The sequence below is a fragment of the Boleophthalmus pectinirostris genome, unplaced genomic scaffold (assembly GCF_026225935.1).
Source record: "Boleophthalmus pectinirostris isolate CB_2022bp ecotype Guang Dong unplaced genomic scaffold, ASM2622593v1 HiC_scaffold_22, whole genome shotgun sequence".
NCBI lineage: Eukaryota > Metazoa > Chordata > Actinopteri > Gobiiformes > Gobiidae > Boleophthalmus > Boleophthalmus pectinirostris.
This window is the reverse complement of record NW_026571190.1, coordinates 28,658,294-28,677,765: the sequence shown is the minus strand read 5'-3', so window position 1 is coordinate 28,677,765 and position 19,472 is coordinate 28,658,294. Positions and strand designations below refer to the sequence as shown.

At 37.5% G+C, this 19,472-nt stretch overlaps 3 protein-coding genes across 7 annotated transcripts; 1 reads left to right on the top strand and 2 right to left on the bottom strand.

The window, feature by feature from the left end:
* Positions 1–71: 71 nt before the first annotated feature.
* On the top strand, positions 72–2,509 carry cisd2 (CDGSH iron sulfur domain 2). The gene is made up of 3 exons (XM_020930534.2): positions 72–240; positions 857–1,071; positions 1,182–2,509. The coding sequence occupies exons 1-3, from the start codon at positions 138–140 to the stop codon at positions 1,269–1,271; spliced, it is 408 nt and encodes a 135-aa protein (XP_020786193.1). The 5' UTR covers positions 72–137; the 3' UTR covers positions 1,272–2,509.
* A 20-nt stretch (positions 2,510–2,529) lies between these two features.
* Positions 2,530–10,832, bottom strand: si:dkey-162b23.4 (sodium/hydrogen exchanger 9B2). 4 transcript variants are annotated; one of them, XM_055158068.1, is made up of 12 exons: positions 9,072–10,210; positions 8,752–8,953; positions 8,483–8,653; positions 6,794–6,936; positions 6,589–6,716; positions 6,337–6,512; positions 5,780–5,886; positions 5,517–5,666; positions 5,338–5,446; positions 3,708–3,844; positions 3,415–3,637; positions 2,530–3,166 (listed from the first exon to the last, which is right to left on the bottom strand). In XM_055158068.1, the coding sequence occupies exons 1-12, from the start codon at positions 9,204–9,206 to the stop codon at positions 3,105–3,107; spliced, it is 1,743 nt and encodes a 580-aa protein (XP_055014043.1). In that variant the 5' UTR covers positions 9,207–10,210; the 3' UTR covers positions 2,530–3,104. The 4 variants fall into 4 exon arrangements, with proteins under 4 accessions (XP_055014043.1, XP_055014042.1, XP_055014041.1 ...); XM_055158067.1 differs by having other exon boundaries at positions 2,531–3,166; positions 3,454–3,637; XM_055158066.1 differs by lacking the exon at positions 2,530–3,166 and adding an exon at positions 10,701–10,832 and having other exon boundaries at positions 3,323–3,637; positions 9,072–9,350.
* Positions 10,833–10,943: 111 nt separating this feature from the next.
* On the bottom strand, positions 10,944–15,291 carry bdh2 (3-hydroxybutyrate dehydrogenase, type 2). 2 transcript variants are annotated; one of them, XM_055158069.1, is made up of 10 exons: positions 15,270–15,291; positions 14,111–14,194; positions 13,709–13,787; positions 13,389–13,485; positions 13,180–13,288; positions 12,437–12,497; positions 12,179–12,292; positions 11,971–12,029; positions 11,811–11,903; positions 10,944–11,087 (listed from the first exon to the last, which is right to left on the bottom strand). In XM_055158069.1, the coding sequence occupies exons 2-10, from the start codon at positions 14,180–14,182 to the stop codon at positions 11,034–11,036; spliced, it is 738 nt and encodes a 245-aa protein (XP_055014044.1). In that variant the 5' UTR covers positions 14,183–14,194; positions 15,270–15,291; the 3' UTR covers positions 10,944–11,033. The 2 variants fall into 2 exon arrangements, with proteins under 2 accessions (XP_055014044.1, XP_020786255.1); XM_020930596.2 differs by lacking the exon at positions 15,270–15,291 and adding an exon at positions 14,639–14,717.
* Positions 15,292–19,472: the final 4,181 nt, after the last annotated feature.

Here is a 19,472-nt window from a genome sequence, read left to right as displayed (position 1 = left end):
GCGCAGTGTTGTTTATTGGGTGTTTTTGAGATCTACGCACCGCACTGAACTCCAGCTACGAAACTGGCGTAATGACATAAACGAACATCAGGAACTATCCATGCCAAACTCAAGAGCAGTCCATTGAACGCCTCAGAATGGTTTTAGAAACGATTTCCAGGATAATAAAAGTCCAGCTCCCAGCCTATCTCAGACGGCTCCCGCTGCCTGAATCCATCGGTGGATTTGCACGATTAACAGGTGAAAATTTACTGTCCTGCATAATGTTGTCAGCTGAAAACTTTTCCTGTATCCAACCCTGTTCTATTTGGTTACTGATATGCATGAGCTCGTTATAATACGGTGAGCTAACATTAATGAAAAGTACCTTGTAGAAAAAGGAAATAACTTCAACTTTAGTGAGAATGGAAAACTTCTCTTAAATGGTTAACAGCCAAAAATCTCCCTAAGGGGCCAGTAATTAAATCTATTTTTAATTTTGTTGTCAAATGTAACTGATGAACTGCCATGTTAAAGTTGCATTGTGGAACTTTTCTGGTGGAGGCTTTGTCAAATGCTTTTCTCCATGTAGATCTTATTGCTTTGTCTGGAATATTTCACAGTATTGTGTTAAACCTTTCTATTTTTACGGAGAACAAACCTGACCACGCAAGTTACAGCTCAGATCTGTGGAGAGGCAGCCTGCCCACAGTCAGAATGCCTGTTTTTCTGTGTATTTTTGAACTTTAAAAACACTTGCAGTTGAATAAATGTAAGGTGGAGTCGTTTAATGTCATATTGTGGAACATTCAGGTGATGGACTCCCGCCCAGAAAGTTCTGCAAGCATCTAATCCACTTCATGTGTCTTGTTTACAGTTTCAGAGTGGCTTCGGTTGCTGCCTCTTCTGGGTATCCTGGCATTATTGGGTTATCTCACCATTCGACCTTTTCTGCCAAAGAAGAAGAAGCAAAGAGACAGTTTGATCAACCTCAAAATCCAGAAGGAGAATCCTAAAGTGGTCAATGAGATAGACATCGAGGATCTGAATAGTGCGAATGTCTGTTACTGCCGCTGCTGGCGCTCCAAAACGGTCAGTATCATGTGGACTTTATGTTTTACATCTATAAAGCATCATATTTTTTGGCAAATTATAATTCTACAGGAAAGTGTTAAGCTAATGAAAGTTGTTTCCTCTTTTAGTTTCCTGTTTGTGATAAGTCACACTTAAAGCACAATGAGCTGACTGGGGACAACGTGGGACCACTCATACTCAAAAAGAAAATTTTATAATGTTCATGTTAGGATGTTGTCTTCTTACATTTTCAAAAACCTAGCAATTTGAATGGCCTTTATGATGGTCCTGTTAATAAATAGCCTGATATTTACACACGCGCGCACACACACACACACACACACACACTCCCATACTGTATAGTGTTAAGCTTATGGCTATTCTTTTTTGTCTCTGCCTTTGCCTGTTTTAGTCTTGATCCTAGTGGGACCACAAACTGTCTGTGTGCCATTTGTTAATACATTTACATAATACATCTTAATATCCTGTAAATAATATACGCAATAAGCATACATTTACAGATATTTGCTGGTAACAACCCATGCTGTGATGTTCCAAAAATAGAGGAAAATGCTGGCAGTAGGAAGTTGCTTAAGTACATTCTTAAACGAATCCCAGCGAACTGCAATCTATTTAAGTTATTGAGTGTTTATAACAATGTAACTTTATACTGAATTTATTATTTTTACAGGTTTGAGTAACTTCTTGTTTTAGAAAAAAGGTTTATTACATCAGCTATATATTTAAAAGTTGTCACTGAAATAAAAGCATTTTTGAGGAAATGAAATAATCTCATTAATCTCTATTTGAAATAGTAATTGCCTTTCTGTATTCACTGTCATGTGGAAAAGTTAACACACAGTTAAAGAAACTCCTGGAGACCATGGAGCTAGCCAAGGTCTGTGCACTGACTATGAAATGGTTAAGAAACCCCTTAGGGAAATATGAAAATCACTTGTGGGCTTGATATTCCTGGCTGGAGTGAAAATGTTCTGTGTACCACTGAGACAGACATGCCCTTACATCTGGTCTAAATTAAACCAATAATTTCAGGAAGTACCAGCACAAACCTGGAGGCTCTAGTGTGTTGCTTAAGGGCAACCACAATCGCCACTCATTGCATTCAAATGACCCCTTAACATCTGGAATGCCTACAGTTTACTCAAGTAAAATTGACATTTATAGTTCTTCAATTAGAAATTCAAATATTCAGATGCATAATAAATAAAATCATCAGGTGAAATAGCTGCAAAGTTTGATGCTTAACATTTGAGTGGAACTACAATTTATATTCTGAATTGACAAGGTACTGTTTTTTTTTCCCCTTTTTTGTGTAAATAAATCCAAATGTTTGTTTTACCAGCATTTATTGTTTATTAAAAACTATTATTAGTAGTATCAAATAGTTGACTAAAACAATTTTTAAAAAAGCTTTAAATTACACTGCATAATTTTGTAGAAAATAAATGTAAATATAAAACATACATTTCAAATCTACCAGTCACACTTCATCTTCACAAATACAGTAACAATACACTGAGCAGAAGTAGTTCCATTTTACACCAATAACTGAGATATGAGCAGCTTTCAGTGCAAACCATTTGTTCTCCTGAGTTTTTTTATACTATCACACAATACAAAACAACAAAAGGTAAAAATTAAATACAAAAAAATAAGCATAAGTATAGTGTAAAGCTATTGATGTGACATGTTTTTACTACAGCTCACTGCAGTCACAAGTCCCATGTATAATATGACACTGTAGTTAATCATTTTGTGGTACAAAAAGTAAACCATTATGAAGTCTCAATGAGGATTTGAATACACTGGGACATAAAACTTTTGTTTGCTGTACAGGCAGTAATGACACTATAATGCCAGCCATTTGTTTGCAGCCTGTGGACGGGAAAACACCAAGGCCTAAAATTAAACCATGAGTGACGTGTCCTTCAGAGACACACATATAGCGCATACAGAAGACGTTTAGTAGCAAGACGAAAGCCCAGGTTCATGTGGATCAAATTCTACATTGTCCCTGGTCCTCCTTTACGTCAGAGAGTACTTTCATATGTAATAGGAGTCTCCTCTTCCTCATCAACTCCAGCTGCGGTTCCTTGGGAAAGACAGAAAAAATATGCATTTTGTCTCTCAATATAAACACATTATGTACAATGAGTGGTAAAAAAACAAAACAAATTGCTCTATTTGAAAACAAGGGAAAACAAAGCTCAGCTAAAAATATCCAAACTCTATGACATATGAACACGTGTCTACAGCAAGCAACCTACATGCTAGCAGTACTACAGCAGTACTACCGATGGGGACACTGAGCTGAAAGTTTGTATTTATATGTATATTTACCCAAGACATATGCTGATAAATTGGGTTTGACTCGCTCACCACAGGAAGAGTTTTTGGGTTTCTGTAGAAGGCGAGGTCCAGAGAGTCCAATGATAATAGCCCCAATAGGAGCTGTAAAGAGGATGGCCAGTACAGCCACAGTCAGTACATCCATGCCATACTTCTGTAGCTGTTCATCCCCTTTTGCCCTGGCCATATCCAAAGCTGTGGATCCAATAGCTGCCTGAAGATAACCTCTTTCAGTTAAAACCAGAATTTACATAGAAAATGTAAATGTGCATGTTTCCCCTTACCTGTACTGTGGCTTTTGGCATCCATGCAAGGGCTATGAAAAACTTTTCTTTCAAGTTAAAGCCAGCACACAGAACACACACAAACGTAAAGAGAATCCGGACAAGCAAGGCAATGAGTAGAGAGGCTATACCAAGACCTGAAACACATAAACAGAGGTATGTTTTAGTAGATCAACATACACTATACTACATGTAGCAATTGTTTTTAGAGGTTTTCAATGGGTCAAAGCATAGTCTGTGTAAAAAAAAAAAAAACTAAGTATAATAATAATAATAATTAACTATTGCATTAACCAACAGAACAATACAGCATTATTTTTATTGTTATGATTATTTCACTGTATAAAAATAAAAGTTTGAGAAACAAGCACCAAAACATGATGTCTTTATCGTGGCTTTGACTCTTTTGACTCTTTAACATACCCCAGAGAACGGGAGAGAGAAAGAAAGCAGAAAAGGCCAGCGATGACACAAATGTTACAGTGCCAAGTGTCAAAAGTCTGGTATACAGTCTGTGTGTCTTCTCTCTCTGTGTGGTCGCTCAACTGTTTATTGTTGCCTATGGTTACGCAGCCAGGAGTTTGGCCAGGAACAAGCCCAGTTTTATATATGAGAGACATTGTAGTGTCATTTATAATTTGTAATTGGATGTATTTATGAGAAGTGACTTGCATAAGGGGTAGGGAAGGGATCATGATTTGTTTATGTTACTAGCCTTGCCACCAAGATGAATTCTTTTTTGTGAGTTCACAAACACAATACATCTTGTTCAGTTCCAGCTGAAATATTTGCATGATAGTGCAGCTTCAGCCAGTGCCATCCCAGATTGATGTGTAGAACTCAGTTCAGAGGGTAACACATACCTGTCTGGCAAGAGCTATGTTACTATGTTACATGCAAATAAGGAAATCAGGCATTCTGCAGAACGTCCAGGGGTTCTATAGAACTGGCAAAGTAGAAAATTATCAATATCCTCTACTTTGCCTATGCCTTCTATCGAATACCAGACATCCTTTAGGCAAGTCTGAGAATCATTTCTTTATTTCACTGACAAATCAGCTTGCTCCTATTCTCTGACTGTTACCTGCACGTTTTAGCAATTGTTTATGACTTTTTTTTTTTAAAGATTTTTTTATTTTATTTTATTTTTTTTTTTTTATAAAATCCAACAATAAAACCTACCAGTCAGAAAAAGTCTGACTTGTAGAGGCAAAGTAGATGTTTTATTTACTTTGCCTCTAGTGCCTCTAAAAGCACCAGGCATTGTACAAAATGTCTGGTTTACCAACCTTCCTATATCCATATACACTACACCTGTACATGTGGTTTTATATTGTCATAAAATGCTGCAGGTATCTTCTTCTTGTGACATTTCACTGTGATTGGTTAAATTCAATTGTTACTCAGAGCCTAACAGAGGTTGACTAATAAGAAGAGTGAGTGGTGAAAAGTATTTGAGCATAGAGTAGCATTAAACAGAAGCACTGAATCACAGTAATATTATCACCAAACTATTACATTGATCTCCATGATGATAAATTTTTACCCTCAAATCCTCCTCCTTCTAGTTTGAGTTTACATTTAGTTATTTATATATATTCAGTTCACATTTATGTGTGCATGGTCTCACCTACTGCATGTCCCTCCAGTGCTGCGATCCGTATTTCTGCTCCAATGAGTCCAAACAGTAAAGGCTGGAAGACATCCCACACCCAACTGACAACTTCCTCCACACGAGCCTGAGTACACACATGCATTATCTGTTAGTTGCTTGGGGCAGGAACAAATGCAAAAACTCCAAAACTTCACCTTTGGTGCCCCCCAGCCAATGCCTGCAAGGAATGCCAGCACCAGTGTGCAGAGTCCTCCAGAGCCAGGAAAACCAGCCACAGCGCTGCCAAACACGGAGAAGATAGACAGTCCCAGAACCAGAAACGACCGCTTCATCACCAAGTGTTTCTAGGAAACCATTGCAGAAACAGGCAAAATTGCAAACATTACATTACAATTACATTACAATATTTCAAAGCGACCAGTCAAACAGACTGTTGAAGCAGAGCTGAGGGATTTACCTGGTCAACACTGGGGAAATACTGGATAAGAAACCCAAGGAGAATTCCAGCGACAGTCCCACCAGCCACCTCCAAAACACCTCTGAGCAGGTTGTACCAGGTAGAGCCTAAACACAGCAACACACAAACACCAGATGATTCATTTAGAAAGACTCAGTGATTATATTACTGATTATAGACAGAAATAGCGTAAATGCTTCTGGTGGACTCCATAAAAAACTACAAAACAAACATTTTAGTATGTGTGACACATAGCCATTTGACAATATTAAAATGAGACTGTAGAGCAGTGGGTGCCAACTTGTTATCTCATGCCATTATGAGTCACATCTTGAGTCACAAATTAGATTATAAATTAATGCATGCATTACAGAGAATGTTAGAGTCAGGGCTTCACAGTAATGGCAGCAAAAAAAAAGGTAACTAAATATTACATTTTCTGTTGCTGTCAAGCCCTGATTATAGAGCGTAATAGTCACTCCCCTGCAGATAATGTCAATTTGGGACACAGATTCAGCACTTTCTTTATCTTTTTCAGACATGGCAATATAGTTTACCTGTGGCAAAGGCCATGCCCAAGCATGTTGTAAAGCCAGTGATAGCAAGAATGTCATCAAAACTGCCAGCAGCCATCAGCAAAGTGGGAATGCCTTGTTCCACACCATATCCCTCCTTCTGTAGCAGCAACATGGAGGGTACAACCACAGCTGGAGACACAGCACCAAGCACAAACCTACAAAGTAAAAGAGATTTTATTAAAATATAATCATATAATGGTGATGGAAAAGGTCATTCTGTGTTTAACTTACCCAAGTATGAAGCCCCACACCCAGGGCAGACCCATGAGGAAGTGAGAAACCAGTGCAATGGTGCAAGCCTCAATCATACAGGGACCTACTGATACCCTCAGACAAACCGACTTCAGCTTCTTCAATGCCTATGAGGACACAAATCAAGAATTACAGATCCCAGGAAGTAATGTAAATACAACAATACAATATTACAATCATTTACCAATGGATCCAGGCCCAGACCTGCTCTGGCAAGGATCACAGCCAGAGCAATATTCCTTAATGCAGCTGACCATTTGTAGTTCACATGTACCGCTTGTGTTACAACTGGGATGTTTCTCAGCAAAAAACCCATCAGCAACATACCTATAGCATACAGGGGGAGAAACATGATTCTTTTACTGAGATACATTTATTCTTGAGGTTTCCCTTTCGCTGAGCTCTAGACAACATGCTGCTAATAAAGTAGAAGTGCTGTTTTGATTCGACATATGAGATGGGAACACTCAGTATGGGATTGAGAAAGTGCAGCTGACATTTGCAGCTCAAACTCTTGAGTTAAAGGTGCATTGTGTAACTTTTCTGGTGGAGGATCTATCGAATACTTTTCTTCAAGGAGATGCTATTGCTTTGTCTGAAATGTTTCACAGTATGGCATTAAAACATGATTTCATCATGGAGACAAAATCAGACTAAGTGACAGGTCAGATCTGTGAAGAGGCAACCCCGCTCTCTTAGTCAGAATGTTTGTTTTTCTTGGTATTTTGAGCTAAAAAAAAAACACCTGTAATTTAATAAATGTAAGATAAAGCTGTTTAATGCCAGACTTTAAAACATTCTAGGCAGAGCAATGACAGATCCATAGAAACAAGTAGGTGACAGACCCAAGTTATACAGAAGTTACACAATGCACGTTTAAGCATTTACCTTGGTTGTAGGGATGGGACAAGATCTCACGAGATCAATGTGCGAAATTTTATCCATTGTCTTTACATCTGACACAGGTATGAAAGGGTTACGTGCCTCACTCAAACTCTGAGTATATTTGAGCAGCTCTAGCTGAAAGACTCATGCACAGAGACTTGTAGCTCACATATTCAGACAAAGAACACTATAAACTTTGCCCCAGTTTTTTATTTTGTGGTGATAGGACCAATATTAACGAAAACAATCAGTGCTAAAGTTTGTACAAGAAGATCGCTAAAATTTTTATGAAATATACGCGCGTCTAATTTACCCGTGAACAGCGCAGAAAATGCAGTGTGTTTCCTCATTTAACCATTGTTTGAAAAAGATCCACTAAGAAATATTTAAGCCTTCTTCATCCATAACTTAGTTTAAAGCAAAAAAAGGAGAGAGAAGCGCGTCCTGAGTCCCTGGTCACCTGCTCGTAAAAGAGCAGCAGAAGGGACAGGAGCTGGAGCGACAGAGGAGTAGGTCCAGTTTTAGTCCAATCATTTAAATAATAAAAATGAAGTGTAACAGACATATTGTATATTAAGTATATTATAAAAAATAAGTAGTGATCCATGTGGGGATTTACAAAGGTGTTTAAATAGGCCTTGTATAGGATGAAAATTATTTAATTTGGTTATTTTTATAACAAGATCAGATTATTGTAAATTATTTCAAAATCTCGTCTCGTTCCCGTGGACCCTATCTCGTGTGTCGTCTTGTCTTGTGAACATTTTGTTTCATCCCACTCCTACTTGGTTTAGGATTCTGAAGTGGTCCAGACTTCTTGGATTACTTATTATCTATCTCATATCTCAAATGTCATATCATAATACAACAATTTATGAGAGTCCACTAGATTAGTTTGTATACTAGTATAAACATGTTTGAAATGTGAAGGATTACATCGTTAAAACTATTACTAGTTTTAGCCTTTACTGTAAACATTATATCATACCTAGCAGAGGGGGGAACGGTGGGAGGCCTGGAAGACGTATAAGTTCAACTAATTTGCCTCCTATTAGGGCACAGAGGAAGATGATAGTAATGCCAAACAGGTTCCCTTCTGGGAGACATTCTTCTTCTGTGATAGACCAAACAACTCCAAACAGAACACCAGCCAAAAGTACTGCAAAAAATACACATACAACTCATATTATACACTTTGGCAATAATTATTTCAGAAAATGTACAATTTTTATTTTATTTTTTTTAAAGAAAACAGACCTTTGGTAACAAGAGATGCCCAGAGCCCACTTGGTGGACAGGGACAAAATCTGTGCAGTAAAGGGCAACAGACTACTGGTGGGTCCGTGTTGGTGCCAGCGTCAACCACCGGGTTACGGGGAATGAAGTAAGTGGTCTCCTCTGTGACATTTGGAGTTGAACAGCGCCGAACAACCACCTGGATCTGATTCACATTTAAATGCTGCAAACAGTAACAATCAAGTCTAAATCAGTGACTGGCCCTGGAATCTCGGGTAGAATAATATCTTAGTAAAGACCATACATGTTCAAAAATGATAACACATCACAACAGAGCTTACCTCGACATGGTTGGCTGCAGAGGCGAGTTTCTCCAGCAGAGGGCTAGGTGCAGGACTGGGAGCTCTGCTGGGGGCAGGACTGGGTGGTGCAGGTGCAGGTTCAGGACTCGGGGGTTTAGCTTCATTCTCCTCCATGGCAGTTTGCTACAGAATTTCAGGTCCACTCACTTCACTTCTCTCATTAATCCAGTACATGAATCCAGTGGGAGGAGTTGGCCATGGAGGGCTGTCTCTTCAAATTGTGTCCTGCCTTAACCTTTGTTCATTCACACAGCAGACCTTATCAAAGGAAAATATATGGTTCAGCAGTTCTCAAACTGTGGTACGAATAGCCTACTATTGGAGGGATGCCAACATGTCCTTACGCTATGTGGAGACCCCTTTATATCCAGTGTTGACTTAATTCAAAGTAAGTTTTTTCCACATTGTTCTCCTCCTTTGGGTTAGTCCTTGTTTAGACTTAGACTTCTGCAGTAATGGTGTAGTCCTATTTTAGATCTGGTTTAGTCCTAGTTTAGACCTGGTGTAGATCTGGTTTAGATCTGGTGGTTCTCAGAGGACTAAACATTTTCTGAGGTGCTTTTGGTAATGGTATTCGTTCAAGCTTAGTTATATCAAAATACTACAGTAGCTAACAATTTTGATGTAACAGAAATGTTGCATCAAATTATACGATTATTTGCGGTCACTGACATGTTGTCATAAATTATCTATTACCTCTTTGAGGACGTTACTACAATGTTTTGACAGTGGCTTATTGCAACAGCCGCTTGTTAATCCAATTTTGAAGGACCGCACTAATCAATGCTTACAGCTCTGCCATATGGCACCGGTGCTAACGTTAGCTAAAGTGGGTTAAAATAGATGTTAGGAAGAAGCCTGTGGTTAAAATGCCATATTTTGATGATTGGACCTACTTTGCAAGACGATAGGTCCCTTTGAAACTCTGAATAAGGGAGTTGCCGTGAGTAAAATCAGCTGTATTGCACGTGTAGCATGGTAGCATAATAAACAGTAGCTTGTTTGCAGCAGCAGCAGCCGCACGCCTCTCTGCAGCCGCCTGCACACCCACAGCACCGAGCTCCAGTGACACAACACCGTAGGTTATTTACACTAGACTCAGATGTTATTGGCTGGAAGCACGGATCTACCTTTTGCCATTGGTCTAGTGCAGGGGTCTCCAACCTGTAGCTTGGGCGCTACCAGCAGCTCTCCACCTCTTCCAAATAGCTCGCCAAAGGATTTCTGAATTATATTTATCAAGCTTAATAACTAAAATCTGATTAATTACCATTGTAAAAGTGTAATTTTGATGCCTAACTTGTGCACTAATAAATAGATCATGGTTTATATGTTATAGGCATCTTAACTGTACACAGTCTAAAGCTTGCCATAGCTTTTCTACTTCCTCAGTTTCTTGTGAACGCTAAAATGAACAGTTCTTTGACATATTCGTTTTTTAAATGTTGCTCACTAGAGGAAAAAGATTGTACATGTCTGGTCTAGTGTATAAAGTGTGTGCATTTCAAATCGTTTGAAAAGCTAGTGTGTTAGCTAAACTCCCTACTAGCCTTTAGAGAAGTCCCATAGTTGCGAACAAAACTAGTGAAAAATAATAATGTACCTCACCTCCAAACTTGAAGAACATTGTCGCTGGCGTCCGGCGCACGCTCCCCGGCTGAGTTATGGCAGAAAACCTTCACCAGCTGGTCAATGGGAATAAGGCGGATTAGTGATGGCCAGGCACCACTTTAACAAGTGTTTGCAGAGAGGGGCTGTATTAAAACTTCAGCAGCTCCAACTAACACGTCTTATTGTATAAATAAACAATAGCAGCAGAGATTATTTTAAATAAACACCACTAAACAAAAGTATTGAATTTTATTTATTTAAATTGTATGCATTTTATTCCTGACAAAGGACACAAAAGCACCCACAGCTGCCAAGGCAAACAGTGATTTCTTAAAGTCTCCATCCACCATCAATAATATGTTCGGTTCCTGTCACATAAGCAGACTGTAGAGACAAGAGTTGGGTTATTAGAGAAAAAGGTCATTGTTATGTGTATTACAATGTAAGTGTGTGTAGTGGATATTCATAGGCCTACTGTGTAATATATTTGGTGTTCGCATATAAATTACAAATAAATTATTGATTACAAATACTCACATTGCTGTAATCGAGTAGATTTTTTTAAGAAATTACACTTTTAAGTTGATTTTTAATTCTGTACTTGTAATTGAGTATAATTCTAACCATGTAATTGTAATTATTTAGGCCTACATTTAAAATCATCTGATTAGTGAGTACAGCTCAAGTTCCAGTCGTCCCAATCCACGGCTGCCTCACAATCTACTGCTGTTATCTGCTCCTTTCTAAACCCAAACACACACATTCTCTGAGCTCTGATTAGACAGAGCTCAGAGAATATGCAGATTTTAGGTTCAAAATGACCAAATTCAGCGTTGGTACTGTTTAATCTATGTAAAATACTGATCATAATGGTGCTAAAAATCTGTTAAAAAGTGACTAGTAAGTAGTATTCCAAGTATTTTTCATGTGTACTTTTATCTTTTACCTAAGTAACCTACAATTTGGAAACAGTATTTGTACTTGTAATTGAGTTTGTTTTTTAACCATGAAGCTGTACTTGAACTTGAGTACAAATCTGCAGTACTCTTTTATCACTGGGTGTTGGATAGTGTAACAGTGTGGTCAATAACACAAAAAATATGTCACCTCATCAGACGCCAAGTAGACACACAAGTATGCAACTTCCTCAGCTGTGCACATTCTGCCAGTTTTCTGTCTTGCCATAAAGTCCTTGTATGCCTGTAAATATGTTATATATTTTTCAGTATTGCAGCTTTTAGAATAACTGTTATCAAATACCCAGTACCTGTTCAGGGTCAGGTTGAGCCTGGATCCTTCCCCTCAGTGATGGAGTGTCAACAGTACCTAAACAATAATTATTTAGGCATTTCAGTTATAGTACTTTGTAAGAAAGTCAGTTTAAACTTAAAAGTGCTTTTTTTATTGTTCAAATCTCATATCTGGATTCTTTTTAAAATGTGCAATGTTTTTCTATGGGGAAGAGTTACACCTACCAGGACACACACAATTGCAACGTATGCCTTGCTCAATAAAGTCAGCAGCTATGGACTTGGTGAAGCCTATGACGGCGGCCTTAGAGGTACTATACACACACCGGTTAACAACACCTGTGCAGAGGGAACATATGTCAGTCACACATAGACAACAGGCAGTTATCTGAGATAAGAGGATTACAATGAGCATGCTCATACTTCTACAACTTAATGCTGCTGAACATGAACATAAGAACAAGACAATAGTGACCTAGTGACCTTTTATGCTTGATGCCACTGATGCCATATTAATGATGTTTCCTGACTTCTTTTCCAACATCTATAAAAGAAAGAAACAGGGCATTTCACACAGAAATAAATTGGGGCTATACACTGAGCAGCACATTTCTTCATCAAAATTTTGGGAAGTTAATAGTGTTTATTAGTGTATTAGAGTAACACACTAATGTTAATTGCATGTGGGCTATTTTTAGGTTATCTCTCATACCTTCAGCACTTGAGCTATATGGGTTCATAATGCCATGCCTCGCCGTTCTAATTTTCTCACTCTGTGCTGTTGGTTTTGCTGTCTTGAGGCTTAGATTAGAGACTGGATTAGTTGGTGAACGGTCACCACTCATAATGTCTAACTGAAACAGGTAATCCAAGAGGACAATGGATGGCAACTAATTAAAAGCATATGTCACTTCATCCTAATTCTAGTGTTATGTAAAACAGAGCTATTAGTTGGCCAGTATTATTGGTCTATATGGGGGTTGCTTACTCTCTCTAGAATACAACCATTTGCAATTTACAGACAGATTAATGCTGTAAAGTGTTGCACCACAATAGTATTGATCTGAGGAGTAGTTTTTATCTGTGATGCCCTAGTGCACACTTCGGTTTGCTAGTCTGCTGATCTGAACATTTATGGCAGTAACTGAGTAGCAGCGCTGGATTTTAAAAGTTAACTTTAACACATATCACACCAGAAGTGTGAAAAAAAATTATACTAAATATACCTTAGGTAGAAAAGCTTTGCACATGAGATACATGCTTTTCACATTTACATCCATTGTAAAGTCCCAGTCAGCTTCTTCACAATCCAAAATAGAGCCATGGTGAACAAACCTGAGAATAGTAATCACAGGAAACTCAACAAATGATTATTATAATAGAAAAACAATAATAATAATAATAATAACAATAATTATTATAAAACTATACACACCCAGCCACATTGAATAACACATCTACATGGTCATGTTCCTTTGCCAAGGCTTCAACTTGGTCTTTCTTTGTAACATCCACAATCTTGGTCCGAATCCCTTTAACAAATTTTTAATTCAAATTAATAATTCGAGTTGTAGGTTTTAGTTTTCTCCCTCTCTCTTTTGTGGTTTAAATAAAGGAGACGTGCTGTATGTATGTAATAGTATTATGCAGTATATAGGGTGAATGGGAAGCATGAGGAAACTTTGCCTATAATGAAATAAATGCAGTACTTTGGTTGCCCAGCAGACGACACTATAACACCACCAGATACTTTACCTGGTATTCCATCCAGCTCTTTCAGTTTCTCTCCGTTAATATCTGTTGCTATGACCTGGGCACCTTCCTTAGCAAAAGCCTGTCAAGTTGTGCAAGTGCAATATATTATCAATAAATCAATAAATCACTGTTAAAACAAAGAGAGAAAAGAATAATTCTGCAAACACAACACATTATAAACCCATCTAGCCTAGTAAGGAGGGCGTCAGGTGTTTCCTTTGCTCCTCCTTTTCAAACAGTGGTTATATCAATTCCTCAATCAATACTTACAAATTAGTTTTTTAAGTGTTATCTGACAGATACAAAATCTGCCAATTTTAGGGCCATGTGTAATATCAGCAATAAATGAGCTGCTAGTAGCCTAATGTAATATTATACAAAATTATATTATAAAGCATTTACTATTGCAGAGGCACGTCCAATCCCCTGTGCTGCTGCAGACAACACAATTACTTTTCCATCTAGGCGGCCCATGGTCCCTCTCCCCTGGGAAGAAGGAGAAACAAATGAGCATTAAATCATCATCAGCCTACATCATTTGCAAGTGGAACATTAACAAATTGAGTAAAAATCACTGCAACATTTATAGAGGCATTATAAACACTAAAAAAGCCACAGAGTCATGGCGGAGAAGAATCAGCAACCAAAATGCAAGAAATTAAGGAAGTATGTAGGCTAATGAATGTGGGCACGTGGTAAGAATAGCTGAGTAGACAAAGTTTAATCAGTGTCGCTGTCTATTGATCTTAAACTGTAACAAAACTGAAGTTACATAAGCAAGTGGTCTGGTGTTGTATAGTGCAAAAATGCAAACTTCCAGGCGCAATATCGGAATTCATAGTAGTATTATTTCATATAAACAGCAAAACATTGGCAACTAACTATATGTTTTGATCAAAGAGTTAAACCAACATGTTTTTGATCACTCACCAGCACCGTCAAACTCTGGTCTAAAGAGCAGCACGCTGACGGCGCTGCCTGAACACGTGACCCTTTTCCGATGCTGTCATTGGTTCTGTACCAGGAAGTACATGACAACAGCTGTGAACTTCCATGGCAATTTTTCATTACCAAATAAATTAATAAATAAATCATGCTGTTTTCATTTATTTATTTATTTATTAATCCTGTTTATGTTTCTTTGTTTCGCTAATTAACATTCATTTTACATAATTACTTGACGTATCCTAAAATAACCTTTCAGTAGGCAGAGACTACCTGTCATATAATTTAATAATTATCCTGAGGGTTGAACAAGGCTGTTCTTGTCTGATCAGAGGTCAGTGCCCAGTTGTATTATACAGCATTACACACCCTGATCTGCAGCTATGGTAAAATGGTTCTATGGAAATATTGTTTGGAACTCAGATAATAATAATGCTTCAATAAAACCATCCTGCTGTCTTTGAAATAACCTTTTAGTAAACAACATAAGGGCTGTATCAGGACTTGTATTACCACAGATGTGTCAACTCGTGCAGTTACAGATTCTCCAACCTTTTTCATAACTTTTCCTTTCTATTTTTTTTAGTATTGCATTTTTACTTTTTTTGCTACTTACTTTTGAGTTGTTACAGCCCAGCTCACCGGGGTGAGGATGATAACACAAACCAAGATGTAAAATAAACTGTACAGAACTTAACCAAGTGCAAAACAAGATTATTAAGTTAACAAAAATACAAGGGTCAAACATGACTACAAGTGTCTCATGTAAAGTCACAGCAAAATTAGAGAAACATGAAATGAACAATAAGTAGTGTGAGTGGCTCGAAATAACAAAGTCATAGTCACAGAAATAAACCACAGAGTGACTGAATGACACCCGAGAGACACAGAACTAAATGTCATCTTGTTCAAGTGAAATTCTGAACAACACAGGGGATGTAGGGAGATAAAAGAAATAAAAAGCTAAGAAAGAAGAGGATGGTAATTTAACCCCAAAAAGTGTCCACAAACGAGTGAGCATATTGTTGTTATTGTTGTTATATTTCATTTAAAAATGTGTTTTTTACAAATAATAGCCAGATTGCGCTTTTTCAGTAAACTGAGATTGGGTTCATCTCAAAACTTCCACTGAAAGTTGAAAGTGCTCTATCAAATGGTTGAGAAAACCATTAAAGAAGAAGGGAAGATTTTTTAAATGGTTTGAAGGTGAAGGAAAGAGCAAGTTTAATAATCTAATCGTGTTAGTCAGAGTTTACTGCACTGAATAGAGAGTAGCCTAACTTTAACCCTCACCAATCTGGTGATGACTAAGTCTTGTTTTTGTGCAGTCATAATTTCTGTCTTCTCTGTGTTTTCAGTGTTGCTGCACAGTTGTCAAGGGCTTTTGGTGTATTTTTATGCCAGATGCCCTGACTTCCTCATGTAGTTACTTGGGTAGTGCAGCATGTGCTTCAAGTTCAGCCAGTTTTCATGTGGTTAGTTGGAGGTGATTGCACTGATTGTCCAACTCTTGACAATTTATTAGTCAGTATGATTATTAAATAAAACATAAAGGGAATGCTTTAAAGAAGAACAATGAAAGTGGTCATTTTGATCTTGTAGCTCATGTAAAAAAAAAACAACAACAACTGTATAACACAAAGGATCTGTTCATTTCTGCCCCAAAAATATTGAATTAAATATCTGTGAGTGAACAATGGAAATTAAAATTCAGACAGCTGCTTGAGAGCCCACTCACACTTTTAGATGAGAGGAAACCAAGCACATATCTCATGTGAGCTACAGCGCACGAGATGAAGCTGAACAATTAAATGTAAGTGTTTTATATAAAATTAAATTCTTATTGATTCAAATATCAAGAACTGATTTGGTATTAAATATAAAATTACACAACATACGCTCTACATGCTTAATGTTAGTTTTAATGCATGCAACTGGTGAAAAAACATCAATTAAGTAGCCAGTATTAGCAAGAGTATTTGCTTCTCTGTACACACTCCTACTTTAATTTCAGAATAATACATTATTTCAAAGGGAGTATACAAAAGGAGTGAACAATAAATAATGTCAATATAAGCAAAGTATCAAAAATGGCTCTTATCTTATTTTCAACTATAGTAATCTCTGAATGGTCCCTTCCTCTAATCAGATAAATTAATTGCACTGGCATTCTGTATTCAGCCTGGAGTAGCACTTCTCCTCTGAATGACTATAGAAGATGCCAACACTTGTATTATGCATGCTAGTGGCAGTGGATAATCTCAGCTCTGACTTACTAATGAATAAAGTTGACTATCACAGTGTTAGGCGCCACCCAGAGGAGTGTTTGTCTATATTGGGAAACTGTCATGCATAGTGATGTCCATCTGACAGTGAGCCGTTACAGCAGTGTAACAGTCTATTCTCATCCAAAATGCATGAAGTGCCATTTGCAGACTTTGTTCATTAGTACCAACAATCTTTTGTAATCATTGTCATACCTCACCATTGTTGTTAGTGCTGTAGAGACAAGAGATCAGATCTCCATAGATCTGACCATTAACCTCCAATGTAATTACCAAGTTTATTTTCATACTGTGGAATAATCAAGGCAAAACTGTAATATCTCCTTGGAGACAAGCAGGTGGCAGACCGTCCACCACAAAAGTTACACAGTGCACCTTTAAACAGACCTCACGTCAAGAAATAATTTAAAGTCAGGGGGTAAAAAAAAAAAAAAAAACATGATGAAATTTAATTATTCAACAAACTATTGATTCCTGTAGGAAATCCAGCCTCATTTGGCCCATCTGTCAAGAGCAGCAGTCGACATACAACACCTGCAGACTCAACTCTAGACCTTGAACTTAGTTCAGTCAGGGCTACCGCGTGCATAACAGAGATAACTTATAAGTGAACTGTCATTCTTTCAATAATGACAATAGGTCTTTGGACAGGCAGTAGAAAATAAATCCAAGTGCAGAGGGTTGTCAGCTTTCAAACCTTTTAATAAACTTTTAGCTAAGTGTTTTTCATTGTGTGGAAAAGTGCACATAGTGTCAGTCATGTGCAGCACAGTCTTATTAGGAAGGTAGTGAAGTAAATTCACATGGTTTAACGGGCCCATATTACAGTATTTTCTGATCTAGTATGTTGTAATATTTACTTATTGCAAACATACCTGGAGCTATGTTTTGTTTCATTCACAATGTTTAACACGCAGATCCTGCATATTTAGTTATTTTCTCTATTCTGTCTTGTAATGTTATGTGGCTAAACACAAAGTACCACTGTGTTTTTAAACTCCATACACCTTCACTAGAATCATTTGGATAATTTCAGCTCTGGAATTGCCATTGTCTACTGATAAAAAGGTAAAAGGTAGCTTAAAAACTACCACTTCATAACATCACAAGATGTAACAGAGCATTTTAAGCTTTGGAGATGTAGACAGACTACTAATAAAGGGTTAGTCAAACGTGTGATTGAAACAAAACACAACTCTGGGTATTTCTCTGCGGAAGTAGAAGGACCTTTAAGAGTTCACTCCTTCATGGTTTGCAGATGTCATCATTGATCCTACTAAGAACCCATGAATCTCCAGTTGAAAAAGTTAAATTTAATTAAACTCTCTGTACTGACTACACTGAGACGGTTCAAAAATGAAAGTTGAAATCATGTAATTGGCTAAAGCAGACTTACTGTTTTACTATTACCTTGATAACCACAGTTTTCACATTTTCATAATCTCTTACAAACTTGGGCATCCAGTACATTTTCATTCTTACAAATGACATGAATACTATAAAGAAAATGGGTTGCATATATCTTCAACATCTTTCAGCACAGAAGAAAGTTAAAGGTGTACTGTGTAACTTTTTTGGTGGAGGACCCATCACCTGCTTGTTTCCAAGGAGATGTTATAGTTGTGTCAGGAATGTTCCACAGTATCTATCTCCATGCAAACAAACAGGTGATGCGACTAGGCCAAGTTACAGGTCAGATCTGTGAAGTGGCGACTCCACTGACAATGAGAATGCATGTATTTTTATTGTAATAGATGGCTGCATTTAAGGGGGAACTGTAAAATCCCAAATATTTAGGAATATGGTGTGTTTCTAATGCTACTTGCCCGCTCACAATAAAGGTTTTTAAATATTTTGTAACTAAGTGAGTGCTTGATATGTTTAAGATACACATATGGACCTGTAAGCTAAGATTAATTTATTTTAAACTAGTGAGATTGATTTTTACCCATGAGATGACTAAGCCCAGTGTGGCTCTGGAGAGATATGAAACACAAGCTCCGCAGGTCTACTCATGTGGATTAATCTTAGACATGGTGGAATTCACAGACACACAAACAACTGCACTACAGTCTACATCCTGCATCAGCTCTTCACACACACACACACACACAGAAACATCAGCAGGTTCTTTACCACTTCACCACTTTCACTGAACACGTGAAACAACCAAGCTCAAAACATAATTTTACAAATGCCAGAGCTATACAGAGAAAAGAATAGGCCTTATAATTTCATGCCATCAGAAGTAATTATTCTTGGACCTATGTGTTTTTCTCCAGTGTGCATGGCTGTTTAATGTAAAGAATATGTACAGGCTCAAGATATAACAGGAGATAATGTATAATGTGGTTATGGATATATGTTTGTTCCTGTCAAATTTCCATTCATTAAATAAATTAAATCAGTAACATGAACATTTTTAGCTGAGACCTCCCATTGTTTACATGAAAATAGCATAAAGGTTAAACATCCATTTGCAAAAAATTACATTTATTTATAACATTTATAAATTATAACATTTTAATGTTGAC